This window comes from Prionailurus viverrinus, chromosome B1, assembly GCF_022837055.1.
Source record: "Prionailurus viverrinus isolate Anna chromosome B1, UM_Priviv_1.0, whole genome shotgun sequence".
Taxonomy (NCBI): Eukaryota; Metazoa; Chordata; class Mammalia; order Carnivora; family Felidae; genus Prionailurus; species Prionailurus viverrinus.
The window spans coordinates 39419848-39441888 of NC_062564.1; the positions used below are offsets into that span (position 1 = coordinate 39419848).

The 22041-nt window shown below is 41.7% G+C and overlaps 1 protein-coding gene across 18 annotated transcripts in view; it reads right to left on the bottom strand.

Moving 5' to 3' along the window:
* CSGALNACT1 (chondroitin sulfate N-acetylgalactosaminyltransferase 1) overlaps positions 1 to 22041 on the bottom strand; it is a 342341-nt gene that overhangs the window by 73234 nt on the left and 247066 nt on the right. For all 18 annotated transcript variants that reach the window (XM_047856667.1, XM_047856682.1, XM_047856669.1 and 15 more), the window contains one exon: positions 19283 to 20210. In XM_047856667.1, the coding sequence (XP_047712623.1) occupies positions 19283 to 19913 (631 nt within the window). In that variant the 5' untranslated portion in view covers positions 19914 to 20210. The remainder of the gene's footprint in view (positions 1 to 19282; positions 20211 to 22041) is intronic.

Sequence of the window (22041 nt, forward strand, 5' to 3'; positions counted from 1 at the left end):
TTTTAACTATTATAAATACTTCTTTGATGAACATTCTTGGTATAAATATTCATAGGAATTTCTGAGAATAACTTTTCAGAAATGAAAATACTGGGGAAAGGTAAGAATATTTACAGGTTCTTGTACAAATTACCTTATAGAATGGTTGTACCAATTTATACTTTCATTACTTAGTGGAAATGTTCATTTTACCTCACCCTCACCATTGCCATGGACTGCCATTTTTAAAATTATGTAAATTTGATATGTTACTTTTGTTTTCATTTTATCTATATCTCGCTTTTTCACTGGTATAGCAGACACTTGTATCTCTTCCTTTGTGATCTGCTCGTGTGTTTTGCCCATCTTTCTTTCATAATGTTTGTCTATACTTAAGTTTAAGTACAAGAAGGTGTATCATGCTCATGTGTATCTTTAATCAAATAAAGTAAGGTCTTTTTAGATTTCACTCTTAGCATTTCATGTGTCTCTCTGTTGTCCAATAATCTGCAAAGAGCATGACTGATTCTGCATAAATTTGGTACATAATTGAAGGGTATTAAAACATACTTTTATATCCATACACTTTATATGGAGGTCACATAGTCTATTTTTCATGAATTCCGTGCAATTTAGTTTGTGGGCAGAGGTTACAGAGATTAATGATTTCATTACACATGGAAGGAAGGCCAAAGAACACTCTGTACTATTAATAAATTCTATTTACTTATTGATCATAAACATATTCATAATTTGAGGAGATTCAGCCATTAACTTGAAAATGAATAATGTGCTTAAACCACAGCCTTACAGGAATTTTGGTAAATAGTGAGATTCCTGTAGAAAATGTCTAGAAATTTATAGGATTTAAGTAACAAAATATTATCTACATGAGAAGCACAAAGGCTCCTTTTCAGAGAAGTGTACAACCCTCATCCTGAGATCAACCAACACACCCTTGGGCTATGTCTGACATGCGGTAGACATTCAATAAATGTTTGTTGAATAAATAATCATCCCAGGGTGGTAAACTCACTCATCTCTTCAGGTTCCAGCACACTGCTCCTGAGCTCCTGACCTCCTGATTCAGCCTGCATCTCTAGGCTGTTTCTGGGGGCATGGTTGAACCCTAAACCTCTACTGGTGTCCAGTCTCTTGAATGCTGCTTGGGCCAGCCTGCCAACTAGCGCCAGGCCTTGCCTATGTCGGGCCTGATGCCCCTGTCTGACTTGGTTTTGCCCTAAAGGCTTTCACGATAATGGCATCTTCTAGTTCAACACCAGCTGGAGGCCCAGCTGTGTTTTGGTCTAGCTGTTCCATCCTGCCAACCCAGCTCCTGGGCCTCCATGCTGACAGCCACCCACCCAGCAATGGCATACATGCTTTTACTTACTATGCTTGAATGTTTAGCCTCAGACTAATGACAACATGTTCGGAAAATTATTTACAAATTGGAAATTCATTTTTAAGGCAATCAGTTGACAATCAGTTGGCAATCAGTTTTTTATATTTCTGTCTGTTGAATGAATCTTATAGTAAAAAGAAGATTTGGGTCTTCCTTCTTTCAGCCTCCACTCCACCTCCCCTGCCCAGTGTCTGCTCATATTTGTGTCTTATATAAGAAGGATATAATTTAGCACTTACATAAGTAGGAAAGAGATTTGACATCAATAAATACTATAGCTGCCTTAAATGTTTTTTTTTTGAGAAAGCCAAGATGAAAATAAATATGTTCATAGTAGCTTATTCATCAAACACACTTGAGAAATGTCTGTGGAAAAGCCTAAGATTCTATGGTTAGGTCTAAAGTATTGCCTTCCCCTGGACACACTGAGCATTGCTCCCTCCCTCCTATCCGTCTGCAGAAGCCTCAGTTCAGGAACCCTCAGCACCTCAGTTAATTTTAGAGCCTTATCAGTCAACAAGCCTTCACTTTTTTATTTTTTGAGGACACAGAAAGTGTTATATTTATTTTTACTTACTTATAAGTGGCTTTACTGAGATATAGTTCACATGCCAAACAATTCACCATTTAAAGTATCAAAGTCAACTTTTTCACTATATGCACAGAGTTGTGCAACCATCACCACATCTAATTTTAGAGCATTTCACATCTCCCTAAAAAGAAACCCTTAACTCTTAGCAGCCACTCCCCATCCCCATCCACCACCCACCCGGAGTCCTAGGCAACCAATAATCTAATTTCCGTCTCTACAGATTTACCTGTTTTGGACATTTTGTAGAAAAATAATTATACAATATATAATCTTTTGCATCTAGATTCTTTCATTTAACATGTTTCCAAAGGACATCCATGCTGTAGCATGTATCAGGACTTCATTTCCTTCTATGGAGGATAATTTTCTGCTTTATGGATATGTCACATTTTCTTTATCAATCCACCCATTGATGGACATTCGGTTTGTTTCTACCATTTGGCTACTATGAATGTTTGTGTACAACTTTTTATGTGAGTATAAGTTCTCATTTCTCTTGGGTCTATAACTAGGGTTTATGTTTGTTGGGGTTATGGTAATTCTATGTGTAACATTTTAAGGAACTACCAAAATGTTTTCCAAACTTGCCTCTATTCTTACTTAACCCACTCAGATACGCCCCATGCTGCTATCACCACCCAGTCAGAAAGTAAATGTAAACACAATTTAAAAGTCAACAGTGGGGCACATGGGTGGCTCAGTTGGTTGAGCGTCTGACTTCGGCTCAGGTCATGATCTCACAGTCCATGAGTTCAAGCCCCACATCAGGTTCTGTGTTGACAGCTCAGAGCCTGGAGCCTGCTTTGGATTCTGTGTCTCCCTCTCTCTCGGACCCTCCGCTGTTCATGCTCTGTCTCTCTCTGTCTCAAAAATAAATAAACATTAAAAAAAATTTTTTTTTAAAGACAATAGTGCCAGGGTGCCTGAGTGATTCAGTTGGTTAAGCATCCAACTTCAGCTCAGGTCATGATCTCATGGTTTGTGAGTTCGAGCCCCGCATTGGGCTCTGTGTTGACAGCTCAGAGCCTGGAGTCTGCTTCGGATTCTGTGTCTTCTTCTCTCTCTCTGCCCCTCCCCTGCTCGCACTCTGTCTCTCTCTCAAAAATAAATAAACATTAAAAAAAATTAAAACAAAAAGTCAGTAGTTCCATATGCCCTATAAGGTAAACTATAAACCCTTAGCATAAAAAAGCCCTTATAATTGTGGCCCTGCCTAATTCTTCTAGGTCTTCCTCTCATCATGCCTTCTTTTCCCACCCAGACTTATCAGGTTTCTGCTGAACTCTCCAGAATTACCTGATTACCTGTTGTTCCCTGAGTCGACAAAGCTTTTACAAGCTTCCATGTTTTCCCCATGTTACTCCTGCTGTCCAAAATTCTTTTCTCCCCACAGCACATACACACCTTGGCCTGAACCAATTCTTACTCATCATTCAAAACCCTGTTTAAAAAGGAACAAAATCAACCCTGTTTAAGGGTAGCCTTCCCTTTGATGCCTTCTTACCATGCCAACCTATGGCCAATTCTCTCCCACTTGTCCAACCTGTTTAAGGTGTGACTCTGCTGTTATCACCTGTGTAGTGGGAATCCCTCCCACTAGACCATGGGGCTCACGAGGGGATAGGGACTATGTGTGTAACTTTGTCTTTCCCCAGCACTGACAATGCCTGATGCATAGGGCATGTGCAATGAATGAGAAGACCACAGAATAGCCAGGTCTTTAAAAAACTCAAAGTATATGTCTATGTCTCCCATTACCCATCTGTTCCTACATTTAACAAGCTATGAAGTTTTAAGTAGTGCTTAACCTAATTGCCTCCTCCTGCAATTTAATACCCTCTTGGCTCTGTTTTCTACCATTAGTATCCTCCCTTAAAAAACCTTCAGATGAAGTCATCTCTCAGAATTGTATTTTCCATGCCAATTGATAAACCAAACAGCACCCTCCAAGGTTGGAAAAGTCTATTCCTTCCCTTCATCTGTGTCCACAGCAAAAACAGCAAGCTGAGGACAGAAAGAGAGCCAGGTAGGATTTCAGCAAGAATTTCCATGATGGACCATTCTTGGCGTTTCCCCCACTTCCACGTCAGCTCCTACAGGTCCTATACTGAGAGCAAAGTCATCTGGACAGAAGGCCTGGCAGATCTTTCAATATGAAAAAGAACAAGGCTATATCTCTCTGTGGATACTGACTTCTGATCAGAAACCTCAATGGACACAGAGGGAGAAAGGAAAGAGACTTCATAGACCCTATCTCTTGCTTACAGTCAAAGTAATCTCATCACTGCCATCCACATGCTCCCTTTCCCTGGATAAATCAGACAGATTCTGACTTTCAGTGCAAAAAAACACTGGCTGTCACTGACAGCAACATTCACAACGCAAAGAAAATACAGAGGGTAGTCCTGTATTTACAAGTAGGTTAGGCTCAAAAGTGTAAGTCACTCAGAAGGCACAATAACAATATGACATGTTGTGGTTAAGTTCTCACACCAACCCACAAAAACCTCTTTCACCCAGTATGTGCCTGTGGTATAGCATTTATCGTGCTATATAAATCAACCTGAGCACATAACTGTGAAATCCATTCATGTCTATAACTTCAAAAGTCAGAATAACATTTTGAATAGGACAAGGGACTATCCCTCTCCCATAGGACAGGTGAGGACTGGAGATGAGGGAGCTCTAAGTCACTGGTTAGGGCACAGGTTCCAGATCTGGAGGATAGATGCAGGGAAGGAAGGAAGCAGAGGTGATTGCCTGGCACAGAGCCCCAGAGGAAGGATCATGACAGGACTCAGAGGTAAGGCATAGCCTCATGGGGTTTTAAAGCCTTGGCTTATTTCCTAAGCTGAGGGTTTGTGTGGGTAGTGTAAAGAAATGGGGCAGCTGGTGTGGACATTTCAACCACCAATGTGTCTCCATGCCTGCAGGGGGAAGGGGAAATGCAGGAAAATTGTGGGTATTTGAGGTGAGAACAAGATATTAACTTTCCATTCCCTCTACTACTCTATTAACTCCCCCAATCCTGTTGCCATAGGACTCACATCAACACCGGTATGAGGATAATAGGGATTCTAGACTAAGGGAAAAGGAAGAAATGGATGGAAAATAATAAACCCAAACTCTGGCAGTGAGTTGGGGTTCCTCAATACCACCAGTTTGAGGAAGTGTATTTGTAAGTTACAAATTGTCACAATAAGAATAATTACACTTCTTATGATAATACATTTGAGGAAAAAAATCCAGGTATCCAACACTTAAACATTAAAATTTAGGGGCACCTGGGTGGCTCAGTCAGTTAAGTGTCCAAGTCTTAGTTTCAGGTCAGGTCACAATCTCACAGTTCGTGACTTTAAGCCCCGCATCAGGCTCTACACTGTCAGCAAGGAGCCTGCTTGGGATTCTCTCTCTCTCCTTCTCTCTCTGCCCCTCCCCGACTTGCTCACGTGCTAAATAAATAAATAAATAAATAAAACTAAAAAAAAAACTAAAACACATTAAAATTCAAATAAGGAATAGTTATATGGTACAAGGTAGGGTTTTAAGCAACAATGCCACTTCTTTGATGGTTGGCCACAGAAAAGAGATCAAAGAATTCGAGGTTTTCACTCAAAGTAAATCTTCCAATAATGGATTTCCAGATTTGGGATGTTATCACAACATTCTCACTCCAAAAAATCAAGATAATTAAGTTCTTTTAAACTGTTGGATTGTGTATGATGGTTGAAACTAGATTTGAGGAGAGATTACTGATTTGTAGAGAAACAGAAGTAATCAATAGGTTTTAAATTATTTTAAGAAGTGGTTTCACACTTCTGCTTCCACTCCAGGATATAATGAGCTTGAAGCAGCATCACTTATAATGAAAACAGAGCTGACTAATTTCAAATGCGAGACTTTTATGATTGAGTGGAGAGCAAAGTTCATAGAATAAACAGCTGGCCTAAAATCTAAGGAGAGGCCAGGAGCCCACAGGTGTAGAAGAAACCTGAGCACTCATTTATTAGGGTAGATGCAACCAACACTGTTAAAAAGAAATTAACAGAATGATGGAGGCTAAGAGTAGACTGGCAAAAGAGGGAAGCCACTGGGGTTCAAAACAGTGGAGAAGTCTGTACTCTCTTGCAGGCTCTTTCTCCAGGAACAGCATTGAGTACTCAAAGAAAAATCAGAGCCTTAAAGTATCCATATGGACAAAAAACAAAGCCCAAGGTCAGTAGAAGGAAGGATATAATAAATATCAGAGTGGAAATAAGTAAAATAGAGACTAAAAAAAAAAAAAACACAACAACCAGAAATCATCAATGAAACTAAAAGCTGGTTATCTGTAATGATGAAATTAATAAACATATCAAGATAAAGATAGCCAAAATAAATAAAATCAGAAGTGAACGAGGAGGTTACAACTGACACCACAGAAATACAAAGGATCATGAGACTACTACCAACAATTATATGCCAACAAATTGAAAAAACCTAGAAAAAGTGGATAAACTCCTAGAAACACATAACCTTCTAAGACTGAATCACAAATAACTAGAAATTCTGAATAGGCCAATTACAAGTAATGAAACTGAATCAGTAATTTAAAAACTCCCCCAAACAAAAGTCCAGGACCAGATGGCTTCACAAATGAATTCTACCAAACATTTAAAGAATAATTAGTACCTGTCCTTCTCAAATTATTACAAAAAAAAAATTGAACAAGAAGGAATGCTTCCAAACTCATTTTGTGAGGCCAACATTACTCTGATTCCAAAACTAGATAAGAACACCATTAAAAAAAAGAAAATTATAAGCCAATATCCCTGATGAACATAGATACAAAAATCTTCAACAAAATATTAGCAAATTCAATAATACATTAAAAGGATCATACACATCGTTCAAGTGGGATTTAGTCCAGTGATGCAGTGAAGGTTCAATATTTGCAAATCAATCAATATGATGCACCACGTTAAGACAATTAAGGATAAAAACCATATGATCATCTCAATAGATGCAGAAAAAGGATTTGACAAAATTCAACACCCACTTATGAAAAATAACTCTTGGGGTGCCTGGGTGGCTCAGTCAGTTAAGTGTTGACTTTGGCTCAAGTCATGATCTCATGGTTTGTGAGTTTGAGCCCCGTGTCAGGCTCTGTACTGACAGCTCAGAGCCTGGAGCCTGCTTCGGATTCTGTGTCTCCCTCTCTCTCTGCCCCTCCCCTGCTCACATCCTGTCTCCCCCTCTCTCTCTAAAAAATAAAAAATGAATAAATAAATAAACAGAAAAATAATTCTCAACAAAATGGGTACAGAAGGAACATACCTCAACATAATAAAGACCATATATGACAAACGAACAGCTAACATCATACTCTGGTAAAAACTGGAAAGCTTCTCCTCTAAGACCAGGAATAAGACAAGGAAACCCACTCTCACCACTTCTGTTCTACATCATATTGAAAGTCCTAGCCACAGCAATTAGGCAAGAAAAATAAATAAAAGCCATCCAAATTGAAAAGGAAGAAGTATAATTGCTACTATTGCAGATGACATGATTCTTTATATAGAAAACCCTGAAGACTCTACCAAAAAATCTATTAGAACTAATAAATGAATTTAGTAAAATTACAAAATTAACATACATAAATCAGTTGCATTTCTATACACTAATAAAGAGCCATCAGAAAGAGAAATTAAAGAATCTATTCCTGAAATTGTTGTTGTACTATATGCTAACTAACTTGGATGTAAATTAAAAAAAATAAAATAAAAATAAAATAAAATAAAAAGAAAGAGAAATAAAGAAAAAACACAATAAGAAAGAATAAATAAACTTGGGAATAAATTTAATCAGAAGATTAAAAATCTGTATTCTGAAAACTATAAGATATTAATGAAAAAAATTGAAGATGACATAAATAAATGGAAATATATTCTATGTTCATAGATTGGAAGAACTAATGTTTTTAAAATGTCCCTACTACCCAAAGAAATCTACAGATTCGATGCAATCTCCATCAAAACACCAATGGCATTTTTCACAGAACTAAAACAAATAATTGTAAAATTTGTGTGGAACCACGAAAGACCCCAAATAGCCAAAGCAACCTTGAGAAAGAAGAACAAAGCTGGAAGTATCACACTTCCTGATTACAAACTATACTACAAATCTATAGTAATCAAAACAGTGTGGTACTGGCACAAAAGCAGACATAATAGATCAATGGAACAGAAAAGAGAGCAGAGAAATAAACCACACATATATGGTCAATTAATCTATGACAAAGGAGGCAAGAATATACAATGTGGAAAACACATTCTCTTCAATAAATAGTGTTGGGAAAACTGGACATCTACATGCAAAAGAATGCAACTGGAACATTATCTGATACCTGGTACAAAAATAAATTCAAAATGGATTAAATACTTGAATGTAAAACCTTTAAAACATGAAACTCCCAGAAGAAAACATAGGTAGTAAACTCTTTGACATCAGTCTTAAACAATATTTTTTTGGACCAGTCTCCTCAGGTAAGGGCAACAAAGGCTAAAATAAACAAATGTGATGATATCAAACTAAAAAGATTTTGCACAGTGAAAGAAATCATCAACAAATGAAAATGCAACCTACTGAATGGGAGAATATATTTGCAAATCATATATCCAATAAGAAGTTCATACCCAAAATATATAAAGAACTTATACAACTTAATATCAAAAAACAAAAAACCTGATTAAACAATAAGCAGAGAACCTGACAGATATTTTTCCAAGGAAGACATAGAGATGGCCAACAAGCACATGAAAAGATTTTCAGTATCACTAGTCATCAGGGAAATGCAAATCAAAACCACAATGAGATATCACCTCACATCTATCAGGTTGGTGATTATCAAAAAGATAAAAATAACAAGTGTTGGCCGGGATGTAGAGAAAGGGAACCCTTGAACACTCCTGGTAGTAACATATATGGGTGCAGCCACCATGGAAAACAGTATGAAGGCTCCTAAAAAAATTAAAAACAGAACTACCATACAATCCAGTAATTACACTTCTGAAGAAAATAAAACCACCAAAGAGATATATATGCTCCCCTATGTTCACTGCAGCCTTATTTACAGTAACCAAAAGATGGAAACAACCTACGTGTCTATTGATAGATGAACAGATAAAGAAAATATGGCATATATACATAATATATATAGAATGAAATCTTGCTACTTTTGACAACATAGGTGGACATAGAGGGTATTATGCTAAATGAAATATCAGAGAAAGATAAATACCATGTAATTTCACTTATATGAGGAATCTAAAAAACAAAATAAATGAACAAACCAAACACAAATACTCATACACACAGGAAACAAACTATTGGCTCCCAGAGTGGGGAGGCAGGCAAAATAGATGAAGGGGATTAAGAGGTACAAACTTCCAGTTATAAAATAAATAAATTACAGGGATGTAACATATAGCATAGGGAATATAGTCAATTATATTGTATAACTTTATGGTGACAGGATCGTTTTGTAATGTATGTACACCTGAAACTAATAGGATATTGTATACCAATTATACTTCAATTTTAGCAAAGGAAGAAAAAAGAGAAAGGAGGGAAGGAGGGAAGGAAGGAAGGAAGGAAGGAAGGAAGGAAGGAAGGAAGAAAGAAAAGCAAGAAAGCAAGAAAGAAATAAAGAAAGAGTGAGTTTATGTGGTGCAGGCCCAGGGGAGAGGGCAGCATCCATGTGGGAAGGGGCAAGAAACTCCTCCTGCATCATTCTCTGCTGCCTCCTCTCTGTGGAACAAAAGCTTATTGGTGGGGAAAGGGCAACAAACATTCTCACCCTCAGGGAGCTGGTGAAACGCACTGTAGCTAGGGGAAGGGAGAAGTAAAAAGCCTTGCCCCTGGAGCTGGATCGGGAGAACACCTCAAGACCTAGGACATGGTGCATGTGTAAGATTCAGTCAGAACACCAGGGACCACCCCGCCCCACCACCAGTGCCCTTGCAGGGCCAAGCCAACAAGCCTGAATAACAAGTAGCAGAACCGCTGGGATGGGACAGGAGAGAAATACCAGAAGACCTTCTCTGAGATGAAAAGGGAAGATCTAAACTGCAGGGCTGAGCAGAGAATGCTCAGGCAAAACCACCTCCACCTCCAACACAAGGTATCTCTAAAGAAATCTGAAGGCTGTGGTGTTCTGGGGTAACCACAGCAACAACAAACCTCAAGCCCAGCCCAACTCTTAACTTGATTAACTTCCCCCACACACACATACACACACACACTAAAGGCCTAGGAGAAGGAAAAGTGTGCCATTTCCAGGGATAAACAGTACCTCAGTTTCTATTAGCTACATAAGATGTCCGGCTTCCAATAAAAATTATGAGGCAGGAAAAAACCCAAGACACAAAGCAATCATCAGAAGCAGACTCAAATATGACATAGATGCTGGAACCATCTGACAAGGAACTGAAAATAACTATGATCAATATGTTAAACACTCAAGTGGAAAAAGTGGACAACGTGTACAACCAGGTAATTTCAAGCAGGGAGATGGAAACTGTAAGAATCAAATGGAAATGTAGAAATTTTGAAAATACAATAATAGAGATAAAGAATGCCCTGGATGGGCTCATGAGTAACCCTCTCTCTGCTGAGGAAAGAATCAGTTAACTTGAGGCGGGTCAATAAAAGTTGCCCAAACTGTAACGCAAAGAGAAAAAAATGAAAACAAAGAAATAGAACATCCAAGAGGTGAGAGACAATGTCAAGCAGTGTGACATACACATAATTTAATTCCAGAATAAAAGAGAAGGTATGGGGCCAAGAAATATTTGAAGAAACACTGGTTCAGAATTTCCCAAAATGAATGATAGGCACCAAACCACAGATCTAAGAAGTACAGAGAATACAAACCAAGTAGAAGAAGAAATACAAAAACAAAACAAGACAAATCCTAGGGACAATTTAGCTGTTACTCCTGTACCAATGTTATCTGCCTTGTTCTGACCATTGTACCCTGATCATGTAAAATGCTGGCATCAGGGGAAGCCGGGTAAAAGGAATATGCAGGAATTCTCTGCTATTTTTGTAACTCTTCTATAATTCTAAAATATTTAAAATTAAAAAGGTTTAAAAATGACTTTACCATTAGGTGCTACATTGAGAAGGTACTAGTAATGCCTAGAAAATTAAAATAACTTTCTAAAGTACTCTCCATAGTCGCTTATCTCCCACCTCTGGCATTTGTGTTTAGAGTTTGTTTGTTTAGCTTTTATTTTGTTTTTATTTATTTATTTTAAAAAATTGGGGAAGGTAACTTCCTTTTTTTATTGAAGTATAGTTCACACACATTGTTGTGTTAGCTTCAGGCTTACAACACAGTGATTTGACAAGTCTACACATTATCCTATGCTCACAAGTATATCTGTCACCAATACAAAGCTATTAAAACACCATTGACTAGGGGCGCCTGGGTGGCTCAGTCAGTTAAGCATCCAACTTCTGCTCAGGTCATGATCTCATGGTTCTTGAGTTCAAGCCCCACAATGGGTACTCTGCTATTAGCACAGAGCCTGCTTTAGATCTTCTGTCCCCCCCTCTCTCTCTGCCCCTCCCCCACGGGTTCTCTCTCTCTCTCTCTCTCTCTCTCTCTCTCTCTCTCTCTTTCTCTCTCAAGATAAATAAACTTAAAAAAAACATACCATTGACTATATTCCCTATGCTGTACTTTTCATCATCGTGACTTACTCATTCCAAAACTTGAAGCCTACTTCTCACTCCCTTTCACCCCTCTTGCCACCACTCCATCCCCAACCTCCTCTCCAACAAGCACCAGTTTGTTTGATTTTGGAGTTTAAATCAGATCTGTGGTATGTCCAAGGAACCCAAGTACTATTTACAGTATTATTCTATGGAAAATACCCCTAATCCAAACACCTAATTTACGATGGAACTTTAAGAGCAGAGCAGATTTGTGAGTATCCTGGTTACCTAGGATTTCAAATACACTTTTATTCCAAAAAGTTTAAAGCAATTTCTTTGATACATACTGATGGTGCAGTGTCTACAATTGGGTGGGAGCTGAAAGCTGAATGGGGCGTGGCTCCGGCCCTCCAGGAGTAGGTCACATACAAGGGGTAAAAAGAGAGTCGGGAGGCCAGGCTCCCCTCGTGCAGGCAGGCAGACCTTGGTGGAGTTAGACTTTCAGGCTCCAGCAGCTGGCTCCCTAATTGCAGTTCAGGCTGCAACTGTCGCTACAAGTTGTCAGTAAAGATAGGCTGATCTAAAGAAGAGCTATAAAACCAGATAGAGAAAGCACCATGCAGTAGGCTAGTTTGGGAAAAAGGAGCTTCAGTTGGAAGGATGAGAACAGATTTCAGAGAGGAACATCTGGGCGGAGAGGTTGGGAGCCCAGAGTTTTCTGGTGAAGGACTGTGCTCAGGGAAGGAGTGCCAGGGCAGGAGCAAGAGAATAAGGATTCGGTGGTAGGACAGGAAGGACAGGAGAGAGCAGCAGGAAATGAAGCTGAAGAGATAAGCTGGGATCAGATTGTGGGGTCCTCCAAGCTTGCCTACGTAAGGTCATATGTTTTGGAGAATACAATAAAAAGGTAAACCCTGTCTCTTAGGAACAGACAAGCATGCCAAACAGTTCCTCAGTGGCTTTCAACTAGTTGTTTTGAATTCAATATTCTCTCCTCTTTCAAATCTTTTCCCATAAAGTTGTAATAATTCTGAGAAGAAGCGCCTGTCTGAGCAGCTTAAATAAAGTTTTTTGTGCTAAAGGCTCCTGGACACTGCCAGTTCTGCCCTCGGTCACGTGAAGGATTTGTCTTTAGCTGCTTCTTCCTGTGTCTCTTTCTGCTTGTCTCCCCCAGGTGCTCATGTTTTTCCTTCTCTTCCTAGTAAAACTTCTTCCCAATTGTATACAACTCACCAGTGTAGGACACCTTGGACATGTTTTTAAAAGATTTCCCCACATCATTCTGGGACCAGAGGAGTGTGTAGTGGGGTCAGAGACCTCAGAGGTGAGACACAGCCTGGTGAGGAGCCAAGATCTGAAGCTCTGGAACCTTGGCCCCAGCACCCACCAGATGAGTGACCTTGAGGTAAAATAGAGATAATGAGCATGCCCAACTGTCTGGTGGAAGAGAGGATTAACTAAACTAGTGTGTGTGAAATGTCACACATGGTGCCCAGTGTACCAACATAAGAGCAGCTGGGATAGACCATGGCAGTCCCCATCTGTGACCACAGGGACCTTCAAGATGCTGAATTGTCTAAGTACTTGGGAACCACTGAAAGCAGGAAGAGAAGGGGAGCTATTGGGGACCCAAGAGCTGAGCTTGAGCTCACTGCCTCCTAGGAAGAATGGACCTTCTGACTCCAGGTCCAAATGATCCCTATTGAGCTAAACTCCTATGCCCAGCCCTCAGGACCCTTGTGAACTCCATTGCTAGTGACTCTTGGATCCTGCATGCTGGCCAGGCTGGTCTCTACACTGACCTCCTATTCTGGAGTCACTCAGCTTTCTGGTACCCCTCTCCATGATACCAATCTGTTCCCTTACCTCATTCCCTCTCTAGTGACCCCTTCTCAGCCTCAGGCCCAGCCTCCTTCCCTGACCATCTGGCTTGTATCCGGCCACCAATTCTGAAGCCCACAGTACCAAGAGTACTCCCTGCTGGACACCCAGTCACTCAGAGTTTTGCCTCCCCATGTACGTAATCAGTTCCTGCAGGCTGGGAGACCTAGCTTCATCCTCCTTTTCCAGCTCCCCAAACAGCTGGGGACATCCTGCACAAATAGCAGGTGTCCTATTCATGCATGTTAATTAAACCTCAGTGCAGGACCTCACCCTTGACTCTATCAGGGGATAAGCCAGTGGTCTGGTTAAAAAAACTACAGATCCTTTCTGTAAACACTGCTTCCTACCCAAAGAGGCTGAGCAGGCTGAAATCTGAACAGCAGCCCTGGCCATACATTCACATAAAGGGGCCCCTCACCCGTGCGTCTCCCTTTAGTCTCCCCCAGTGCATGTTTTTCCACTTTATATGAGGCCCCAGTTCAGACCATCTCTCCACGGAGCCTTTGCTCTCTACTCCCACTAAAGCCAAGTTTGTCCATCCTGGGCTTCCCCCATCGTCACAAGTGCTCTTGTAGCCTGTTCTTAATGGGAAACATAAGGCAGGACAACAGTGACAGCCTCAACTTCTGAAAAAATCCCTTGGGAACAAAACTGCTTTGCATGGACACAATAAAAATATAATAAAATGTCAGCCTTTCTAGTTTCTGCAGTCTTGTGACAAAATACTCTGTACACATAGGATGTATGTCACACAGAGGTTCCATCTGTCCCAGCGCACCGAAGATCAACAGAGCTGACCCTCAGCAAAGGTGCCCAACTACACAGTTCACCACTAATTCTATCTCCCTCTTCCTTTATGTTTCCCTCCTGTCCTCTCGACCTTGGAAGTGGGACTCACAACCTAGTTTGTAGGGCCCGGTGCAAAATGAAAACATACGCTCCCTGTTCCAAAATTATTAAGAATTTCAAAATATCCTAGGACAGCAGAGCATTTCGTTTCATATGGGGCTCCTTCACTTGTCGTGCTGGGAGGCTGGACTCCTGCCCACAGGCAGAATCCAAGGCTAGTCCACTTTCTCTCCCTCCATCACCACAGGAAGAATTCCTGCTTCAAAGTGCAGCTTCAAACCATTTATTTGTATTTAAGCCTCTTATCTATGATTTCAGGGTAAAAAGCATTTGTCCCTCCTTAAAGGACCTTAAAGCATCCGCAAACAAATGAGGGTATCTGAGGTAGGAAGTGGGACAGACAGGATAGGGTGAGTGACAGAGGAACCCAGTGTCACGTAGGACTGCTCAAAACTTAAGAGTGAGCCAGCATGGTCTCTCCAGTGCACAGTGAGGTGACAGACAGTCAGAAGGGCTGTCCTAAGTTCTAACACCCTCACTGCCCTAGAGATGCTGGCTGAGAACCAAGACCCAACTCAGCTCTTGAAGCCCTCCTGCTGTCCAGTCTGCCAGCACATCTCCCACACCCCAAACACAGGTTAGATGCCCCACTGTGCAGAATCTCCCTCCCACTACACCCTAACTCTCCTTCTTTCTGCACCAAGACCTCCTGATGCCCCCCAAAAGGCCCAGAAATGCATCTGAATGCCTGCCTTTACCTTTTTAAGTTTATTTAGGGGCACCTGGGTGCCTCAGTCAATTGGGTGTCCGACTCTTGGTTTTGGCTCAGGTTGTGATCTCACAGTTGGTGAGTTTGAGCCCTGCGTCGGGCTCTGTGCTGACAGCACAGAGCCTGCTTGGGATTCTCTCTCTCCCTCTCCCTCTCTTTTTGCCCCTTTCCCACTTGCTCCCCACCCAATGTAAACTTTAAAAAAAAGTTTACTTATTTATTTTGAGAGAGAGAAAAAGCATGCCTGCCCTACCTTTTCAACCCCAAGTCACAAAGTTGCTGACAAAGAAGCATATCACCAAAATGCATGCAGAGGGAAAAGCCCACTTCCTGTCCTCACAGCCCCAAGCACCTGGCTCTCCAAGTACCCAGGACTTGGAAATGGATTTGACTTGTCCAAAACAGCTTTAGCAAAGTGGTCACAGGGTATCCCTTAGAGCTTATAGTGAGACACAAACAATGGAAGTCAAAAACTCAGCATCTTCACTCTTTGCCTTAGCTTCCCAGAAGGCACGAGGGGTTGGCTGTTGAGCACAGGAAGTTGGGATTTACTGTACAGGCAGCTACTAAGGTTTTATAGCAATTTCTATATCCCTTGATTTAAATGCATCTCAAGGTCCCCTCAAAATTTTCACTTTCTTGCAGATCACGGTTTGGCTCCCGCTCACCACAAATCTGACCCTGCTCTTGCTACCACCAACCCTGCAAAAGCTCGCAGAGAGTGACAGAAGAGCCACCCATGGAGACAGTAGACACGACTGCCTCACACAGACTCACATTCTCAGAAGTTTGGATTATAAAAGAGGAATAATTTGGAAAGCTAAATTGTTTTATGGAACCATGTCAAATTTATGTCCAAAAGTTCTACTTAAAAATATGAAGTCAAAGCCAAAAGTTATGCCACTAAGACTTAAATAGGAGTCTGGATATCCTATAGTGAAGGAATAACTACGCCACAAACAAAAAAAATTCTGTTCACTTGAGGAGATAAACATTTAGGCATCCTAAGGCACAGGATTTGATCACATTTTTCTACTTCTCTTCCCAGATAGTTATAAAAAAAATCCATGCTATTATGTGAGAAGCCAATGCGATAATCAATGCCAACAAAATGTCTAGGGAAAGGGAGAGGAGGCACATGCTGTTCTCTCTGTGTTTTAGAGACAGCAAATAATTACATCAATATCGATCATAGACAGTCACCAATGTGGTATTCTCCGTCTGCAAGCTTCACAGCAACCTAGAAGGTGGCCACGGTCAGGTCAGACCTGATAACTAATCTATCTTAATTCCTTCTTTCAGAGACAAGGTTCCCAAAGGGTCAGTGTTGTGTCCTCGTCATCTCGGAGAGTGGATGTTAGAGTACCCTCCAGGGACAGTTGTTTGGCATAGCTGAGAAGAAAAGAAGTTGAAGCAGTGCTTTGCGTGTTGCAGAAGGTTGGGACTGGGTAGGGCCTTGGAGGACATTAAGCCAAGTCTCTTCGGAGAGAGGAGGAAACCGAGTCTTAAGGGGCTTGAGTATATTGGTCAAAATCACACAGCTCCCCGTGCTCATGTCACCATGCTACCTGCCTCATAGGTAGCTTTAAGCTTTGCCTAACTATTATCATCTGGAAGAATTCATGTGTTTTTATTATTATTTCTTTAAACACAAAGAATCCCCATTCTCGTTCCAGGTTCAGCAGATCAGTTACCTTTGTTTAGAACTGAGTGTGGGAGACCTAAAATTTTCCCATTGACTTTTACTAAATCACTCTAACTTCTGGACTACTGATACCCCAAACACAAAATCAATCTCTCTACGGTTATATTTAGAAACCCAAATAAGTTACTTCAAAGACCTATTTCACCCTTATAAGGTCTCATCACTTGTTCTAACTCATAGAAAACAGATTTCAAATCAGACCTTTTCCATTGTCTTCTTTCCCCTTGACTGTGTGTAGATCAAAAAATCAGGAACCAGGATTACAAAGGTCCTCAAATGTAATCCAGTCCAGCCACAACTCTGATCCTAGAATCATGAATTATAACCTCCTGACCAAGGGGCCATCCAGTTGGTGACCAAATTCTCACAGTAACAGGATTCCCACTTTGCTCTGGAACATCACTATTTGAAAGTTGCTCCATATGTAGACTTTGACTCGACCTTCCTGAAGCTTCCTCAGACTAGTGGATTTTTTCAAACTACCCTATTTCCTCAGAATACAAAAGATTGCCACCACAATCTTTTGTGGTAAGAACAAAAAAAAAATGAAATAAATTATACTTATGACAGTTAAATATGTATAAATGTATCTAAAGTGTGTGTCTATTCACTCATCCTAAGAAAACAGCCCACTAGACTTTCACCAAATCTGGAAGGTATGTGTGGGTTGATCTGCCTTAAAACACAGGCTGTGTGCTGCACATGCGAGCAACACTGGGTAGCTAGGATAACAGTGTCTCTAACAGAAAGTCAGCCATATCTCAATGCAAATAAATTCAGGGGTAGGGGGCCTATGTCACTGCTGACTGAGAATAACAGGCCTTGTGTATCAAGACACTGTACACAGAAAAGCAGAGGTTTCAAATATGAATGTATATGAAAAATCACAAGGGCCAACATTCCAAATGGCAGGAATTAACTTATAACCAAGTTCTTTTGAAAGTGCTTTGTATGTGGGCAGCTCTTGTGGCATTCTCCAGGGCAAGTGGCAACCAGGATTTGCTTTTTAAGGATGTTTATGACTTTCCCTGGGGGTCCACCAGTAAGATATTGTATGTGGAAACATTTCATAAACTTCAAAGCTCTATAAAATGTGCTGCTACGACATCATGATATTTTGAATTCTTACTGAGTGCCCAGCATGTGCTTGTACTTGCTAGCTGCCAAATGTGCTAGGTATTTTTCATACCTCATATAAATGAGTAACAACAAAAACATCCTGACGACCAAAAAGCTTGATCTTGTACAAGATTTCTTTATCTGGCTCTAGGTATATGAAAATGATTACCAAAATTACATGAGTTTATGGTTCACATAAAAAGTGGAAAAAAATCATAAGATGGGGAAGTGTCCAAAGAGAACAGGCATACATAGCAGTGAGAGCCATTTTGATATGACTAAACAGACTCTGTCTTGCTTGCAGGCAACGAGAGGGTCGTTATTGGGAGTAAGGTAATAGTGGACACAGCCACACGTCTGAGAAGTTGAAGTAGATTCTCTCCAGAAACAGGAGGGAGAGGTGGATGCCCTCGGAAGTTATTTCCTCTCCCAAATTATTAGTTGATTTTTGCCCCAGTAACAGTGGAAAAGTTGGCAAGAAGATACTAATGAAACTTCCAAGAAACTAGACAAGGCCAATTTCTCCTCCAAGTAGACACAATCACACACAAACTAATATTTGGCTGTTCTGTGCCCATGAAAAAAAAGCTAAGCCATTAATGTCACTAGTTTTCATGTGCTGTGACTGTACAATATAAGCTAGTGGTTAAGGATGGGGACTCTGGAATCAGACTTCCCAGGCTCAAATCCTGGCTAACGGCACAACCTTGGGCGATTTACTTAATTAATCTGAATTCAATCTTCCTCCCTCCTCATAGGGTCATTAAGAAGAAAAAGTGAATTAGTAAATATAAAGTTCCCAAAACAGTGTCTGGCAAATGTTAAGTGCTATAGACCACGTGTTTGCAGTTCTGTTCATGGGCCTGATACCCAGGCCAGATCTCCAGGAGAAGGGCCCAGGGAACAGATCAATTAAAACTGCCTATCATCCTCTGTTTGGGTTTCAATATTTTTTCTATTTCTTTTTCTTCCTTTCTTCCTTTCTTCCTTCCTTCCTTCCTTCCTTCCTTCCTTCCTTCCTAATGAACACAAGAACTCCCTTCTTCTGCCAGGGAACAACGAACCTGTCCACTCAATAAACATGGCTTTCATGAGAAAGTAAGTAAAACGGCTGTCTCTGAGAAATACAAACCCACACTATGTGCCTTTGCTGTGGCTCACCCTCTGCCAGTCATTGCCAAAGCCAGACGCCCGCTTCCCGCTGCGGTGACCCGCCTGAGTACCTGGACCCAGATGCCCTTCCTTCTCCTTCCCACCCCAATCCACAAACTTGCCAACCTTCTATGAAATCCGAGGCCGAGTAGGGGCGCCGACTGGGGCTGCCGTCCGCAGGGCCATTCAGGGTCTCCACGGCCGATTCAATGGCTTCCACCAGTTCATCCCGCTTGTCTTTCCTCACGGGTTTCTCTTCGGGGTGGCGGGTCAGGCCCGTCTCCAGCTGGTACACCTTCTGCAGAGTGAAGCTATCGAAAGGCACAGCAGCATACTCGGTGGCCAGCTTGACACCGGTGTGCACCTCCGCCTTGTCCACCTGGGAGTGCAGGAAGGCCAGAAGGTCCGCCTGCGTTTTCTCTGGGGGGCCCTGATCCAGCCCCAGGCCCACAGCGTCGCTGGGGTGATACTGCGCATTCTTGAGCCGCTCGCTCCTCTCCTGCAGCTCCTCCTTGAGCTGCGCAATCTGCCTCTTGAGACTGCTGATGTAGTTGCGATGCTGTTCCTCCCACTCCTGCAGCGCGGCCTGGTACCCCTCCTTGCCCGTGGGGCCGTTAGCCCTGGGCAGCCCCAGCTGCTCCTCGTCGCCCTTCGGAGTGCAGGCCAGCATGTAGAGGACGGAGACGGCGCAGCAGAGCAGCACCAGCAAAAGCACTACTCGAGACACCCACGCAAGCAACCCCCGGCGAACCATCATCACTCAGGAATTGGCCATGCGTCCAGACCTGGCGACATTCCAGAATGCCAGGGCGCCTCAGAAGGGCTTCCCTGGACTAGACCGCAGGGAGCGTGTGTCTGGAGCCCCCAAGCTGCTTTCATCCATTTCTTTCTACAATGTGTCTGGTCCCTTGAAGTCAGCCACCTCGTGGAGCACTTTTCCTACTTCTAAAGGATGATCTTCCAGGCAGGAGCAACGAGTTAGGTGAAACCTCCAGCTTTTCACACTCATTCCCATCATAGCCTCCCAGACGTGCAGCAGACCACAATAGGGGACCTGGGAAGAGACCAAATGACAATAACTCTTAAAAGACAGTAACGTCTTTATGTTCTCTGTGGCAATCAACGTTCAATAGACTTCCCATGAGGTTTACAGAAAATGTTTATGCCAGGGGATTAAATATTGTTAAATGTTTCTAAATCAGAATACAAACATTCATTTGTAGATGAGTGCACATAAAAAACAAAAGATGCAGGAAAAAGACTGGAAGGAAATATGGCAAAATGTGAATTCCCTCTGAGTGAAAGCATTAATGGTGATTTTCCTTGCTTCTCTAGATTTTTCTGTATCTTATAAATTTCCCGCAGTGGCACATATTATTTTGATGGCTAAAAGGGGAAAAGCTAGGGGCGACTGGGTGGCTCAGTCGGTTGAGCAACCGACTTCAGCTCAGGTCATGATCTCAAGGTTAATGAGTTCCAGCCCACATCGGGCTTTGTACTGACTGCTCAGAGACTGGAGCCTACTTCGGATTCTGTGTCTCCCCCTCTCTCTGTTCCTCCCCTGCTCACACTCCATCTCTCTCTCTCTCAAAATTAAATAAAGATTACAAAATAAGAATAATAAAAAAATAAAATGGTAAAAGCGAAACTTTAATGAAACTGAAATTGCAGGCAGGGCCTTCTCCATCCAGGGCCCGCCCAGCACTGATGGATGCAAAAGGTGAGCCTACATGCTCTCACCTGTGTGCACTCATTCTTGGCAGGGCTGAAAGCTGACAAAATGGTCTTCAAACTCCCCAGTGAGGAGGTGGGGAAGAACCTGGAGCTTGAAATATGCAAATAGAAAATGTGGATGATAACATATTAAGATGGAATCTGGGGACCATTGTTCCGGCGAACTCTCCAATCATGCTTGCAGACAGGGGATGATAAGTTTACCATAGAAAGGGATAAGGTTGGGAGAACAGAGACCAGAAATACCTGTCTTGTTAGGACTCAAATCCCAGGCATGTCTCTGCTCTAGCCCCTAGAAGGAATTCTGTGTCCTGACTGATCATCAAGAATACCCAGACAGATTACAGAGCCTTCCATTTGAATACATGCTCTGCATCTCAACTCCAAACCATTTGTAACAAACGAGAAGCCAACCTAACTTGCCTTCTCCATTTCCCCCAGGCTCCCTTCCTTCCTCCTCCACCCATTGTGGACACCCCAGAGCACACTGCTTCAATGTTCTCCCTTCCTCCTCAATCCCCTTTGCTCATCTCCCCCTACCCATCTATCTGAGCCAGAAAACAGAGAGAAATAATGGTAAGTGGAAAATAGATCAAATAAACTTTCTGTCTTAGGGAGATTTTTATAAAATCTTCTCAGGTGCATCTTTTTATATAACTTATCTTAAAAGCAAGCTCCCTGGGGTGCCTGGGTGGCGCAGTCGGTTAAGCGTCCGACTTCAGCCAGGTCACGATCTCGAGGTCCGGGAGTTCGAGCCCCGAGTCAGGCTCTGGGCTGATGGCTCAGAGCCTGGAGCCTGTTTCCGATTCTGTGTCTCCCTCTCTCTCTGCCCCTCCCCCATTCATGCTCTGTCTCTCTCTGTCCCAAAAATAAATAAACGTTGAAAAAAAAAATTAAAAAAAAAAAAAAAAAAAGCAAGCTCCCTGAGGGTACTATGTCCTGGCCATTTTATAAAAATTTGACATTTTAAATAATTCCCACAATGACAAAATTATTCTTTAGAGAGTCTTCATCCAACCCAGAAAATCCAGATTCTGAGTCAATAATCATCTAATTTACTGGTGGTCTGTCCCATTTACTGGCTGGAAGTAAGACTCCTGTCGATTAGCAACTTCAGGACCCCTGGGAGAAGACAGAGATGTTCCTTCTAG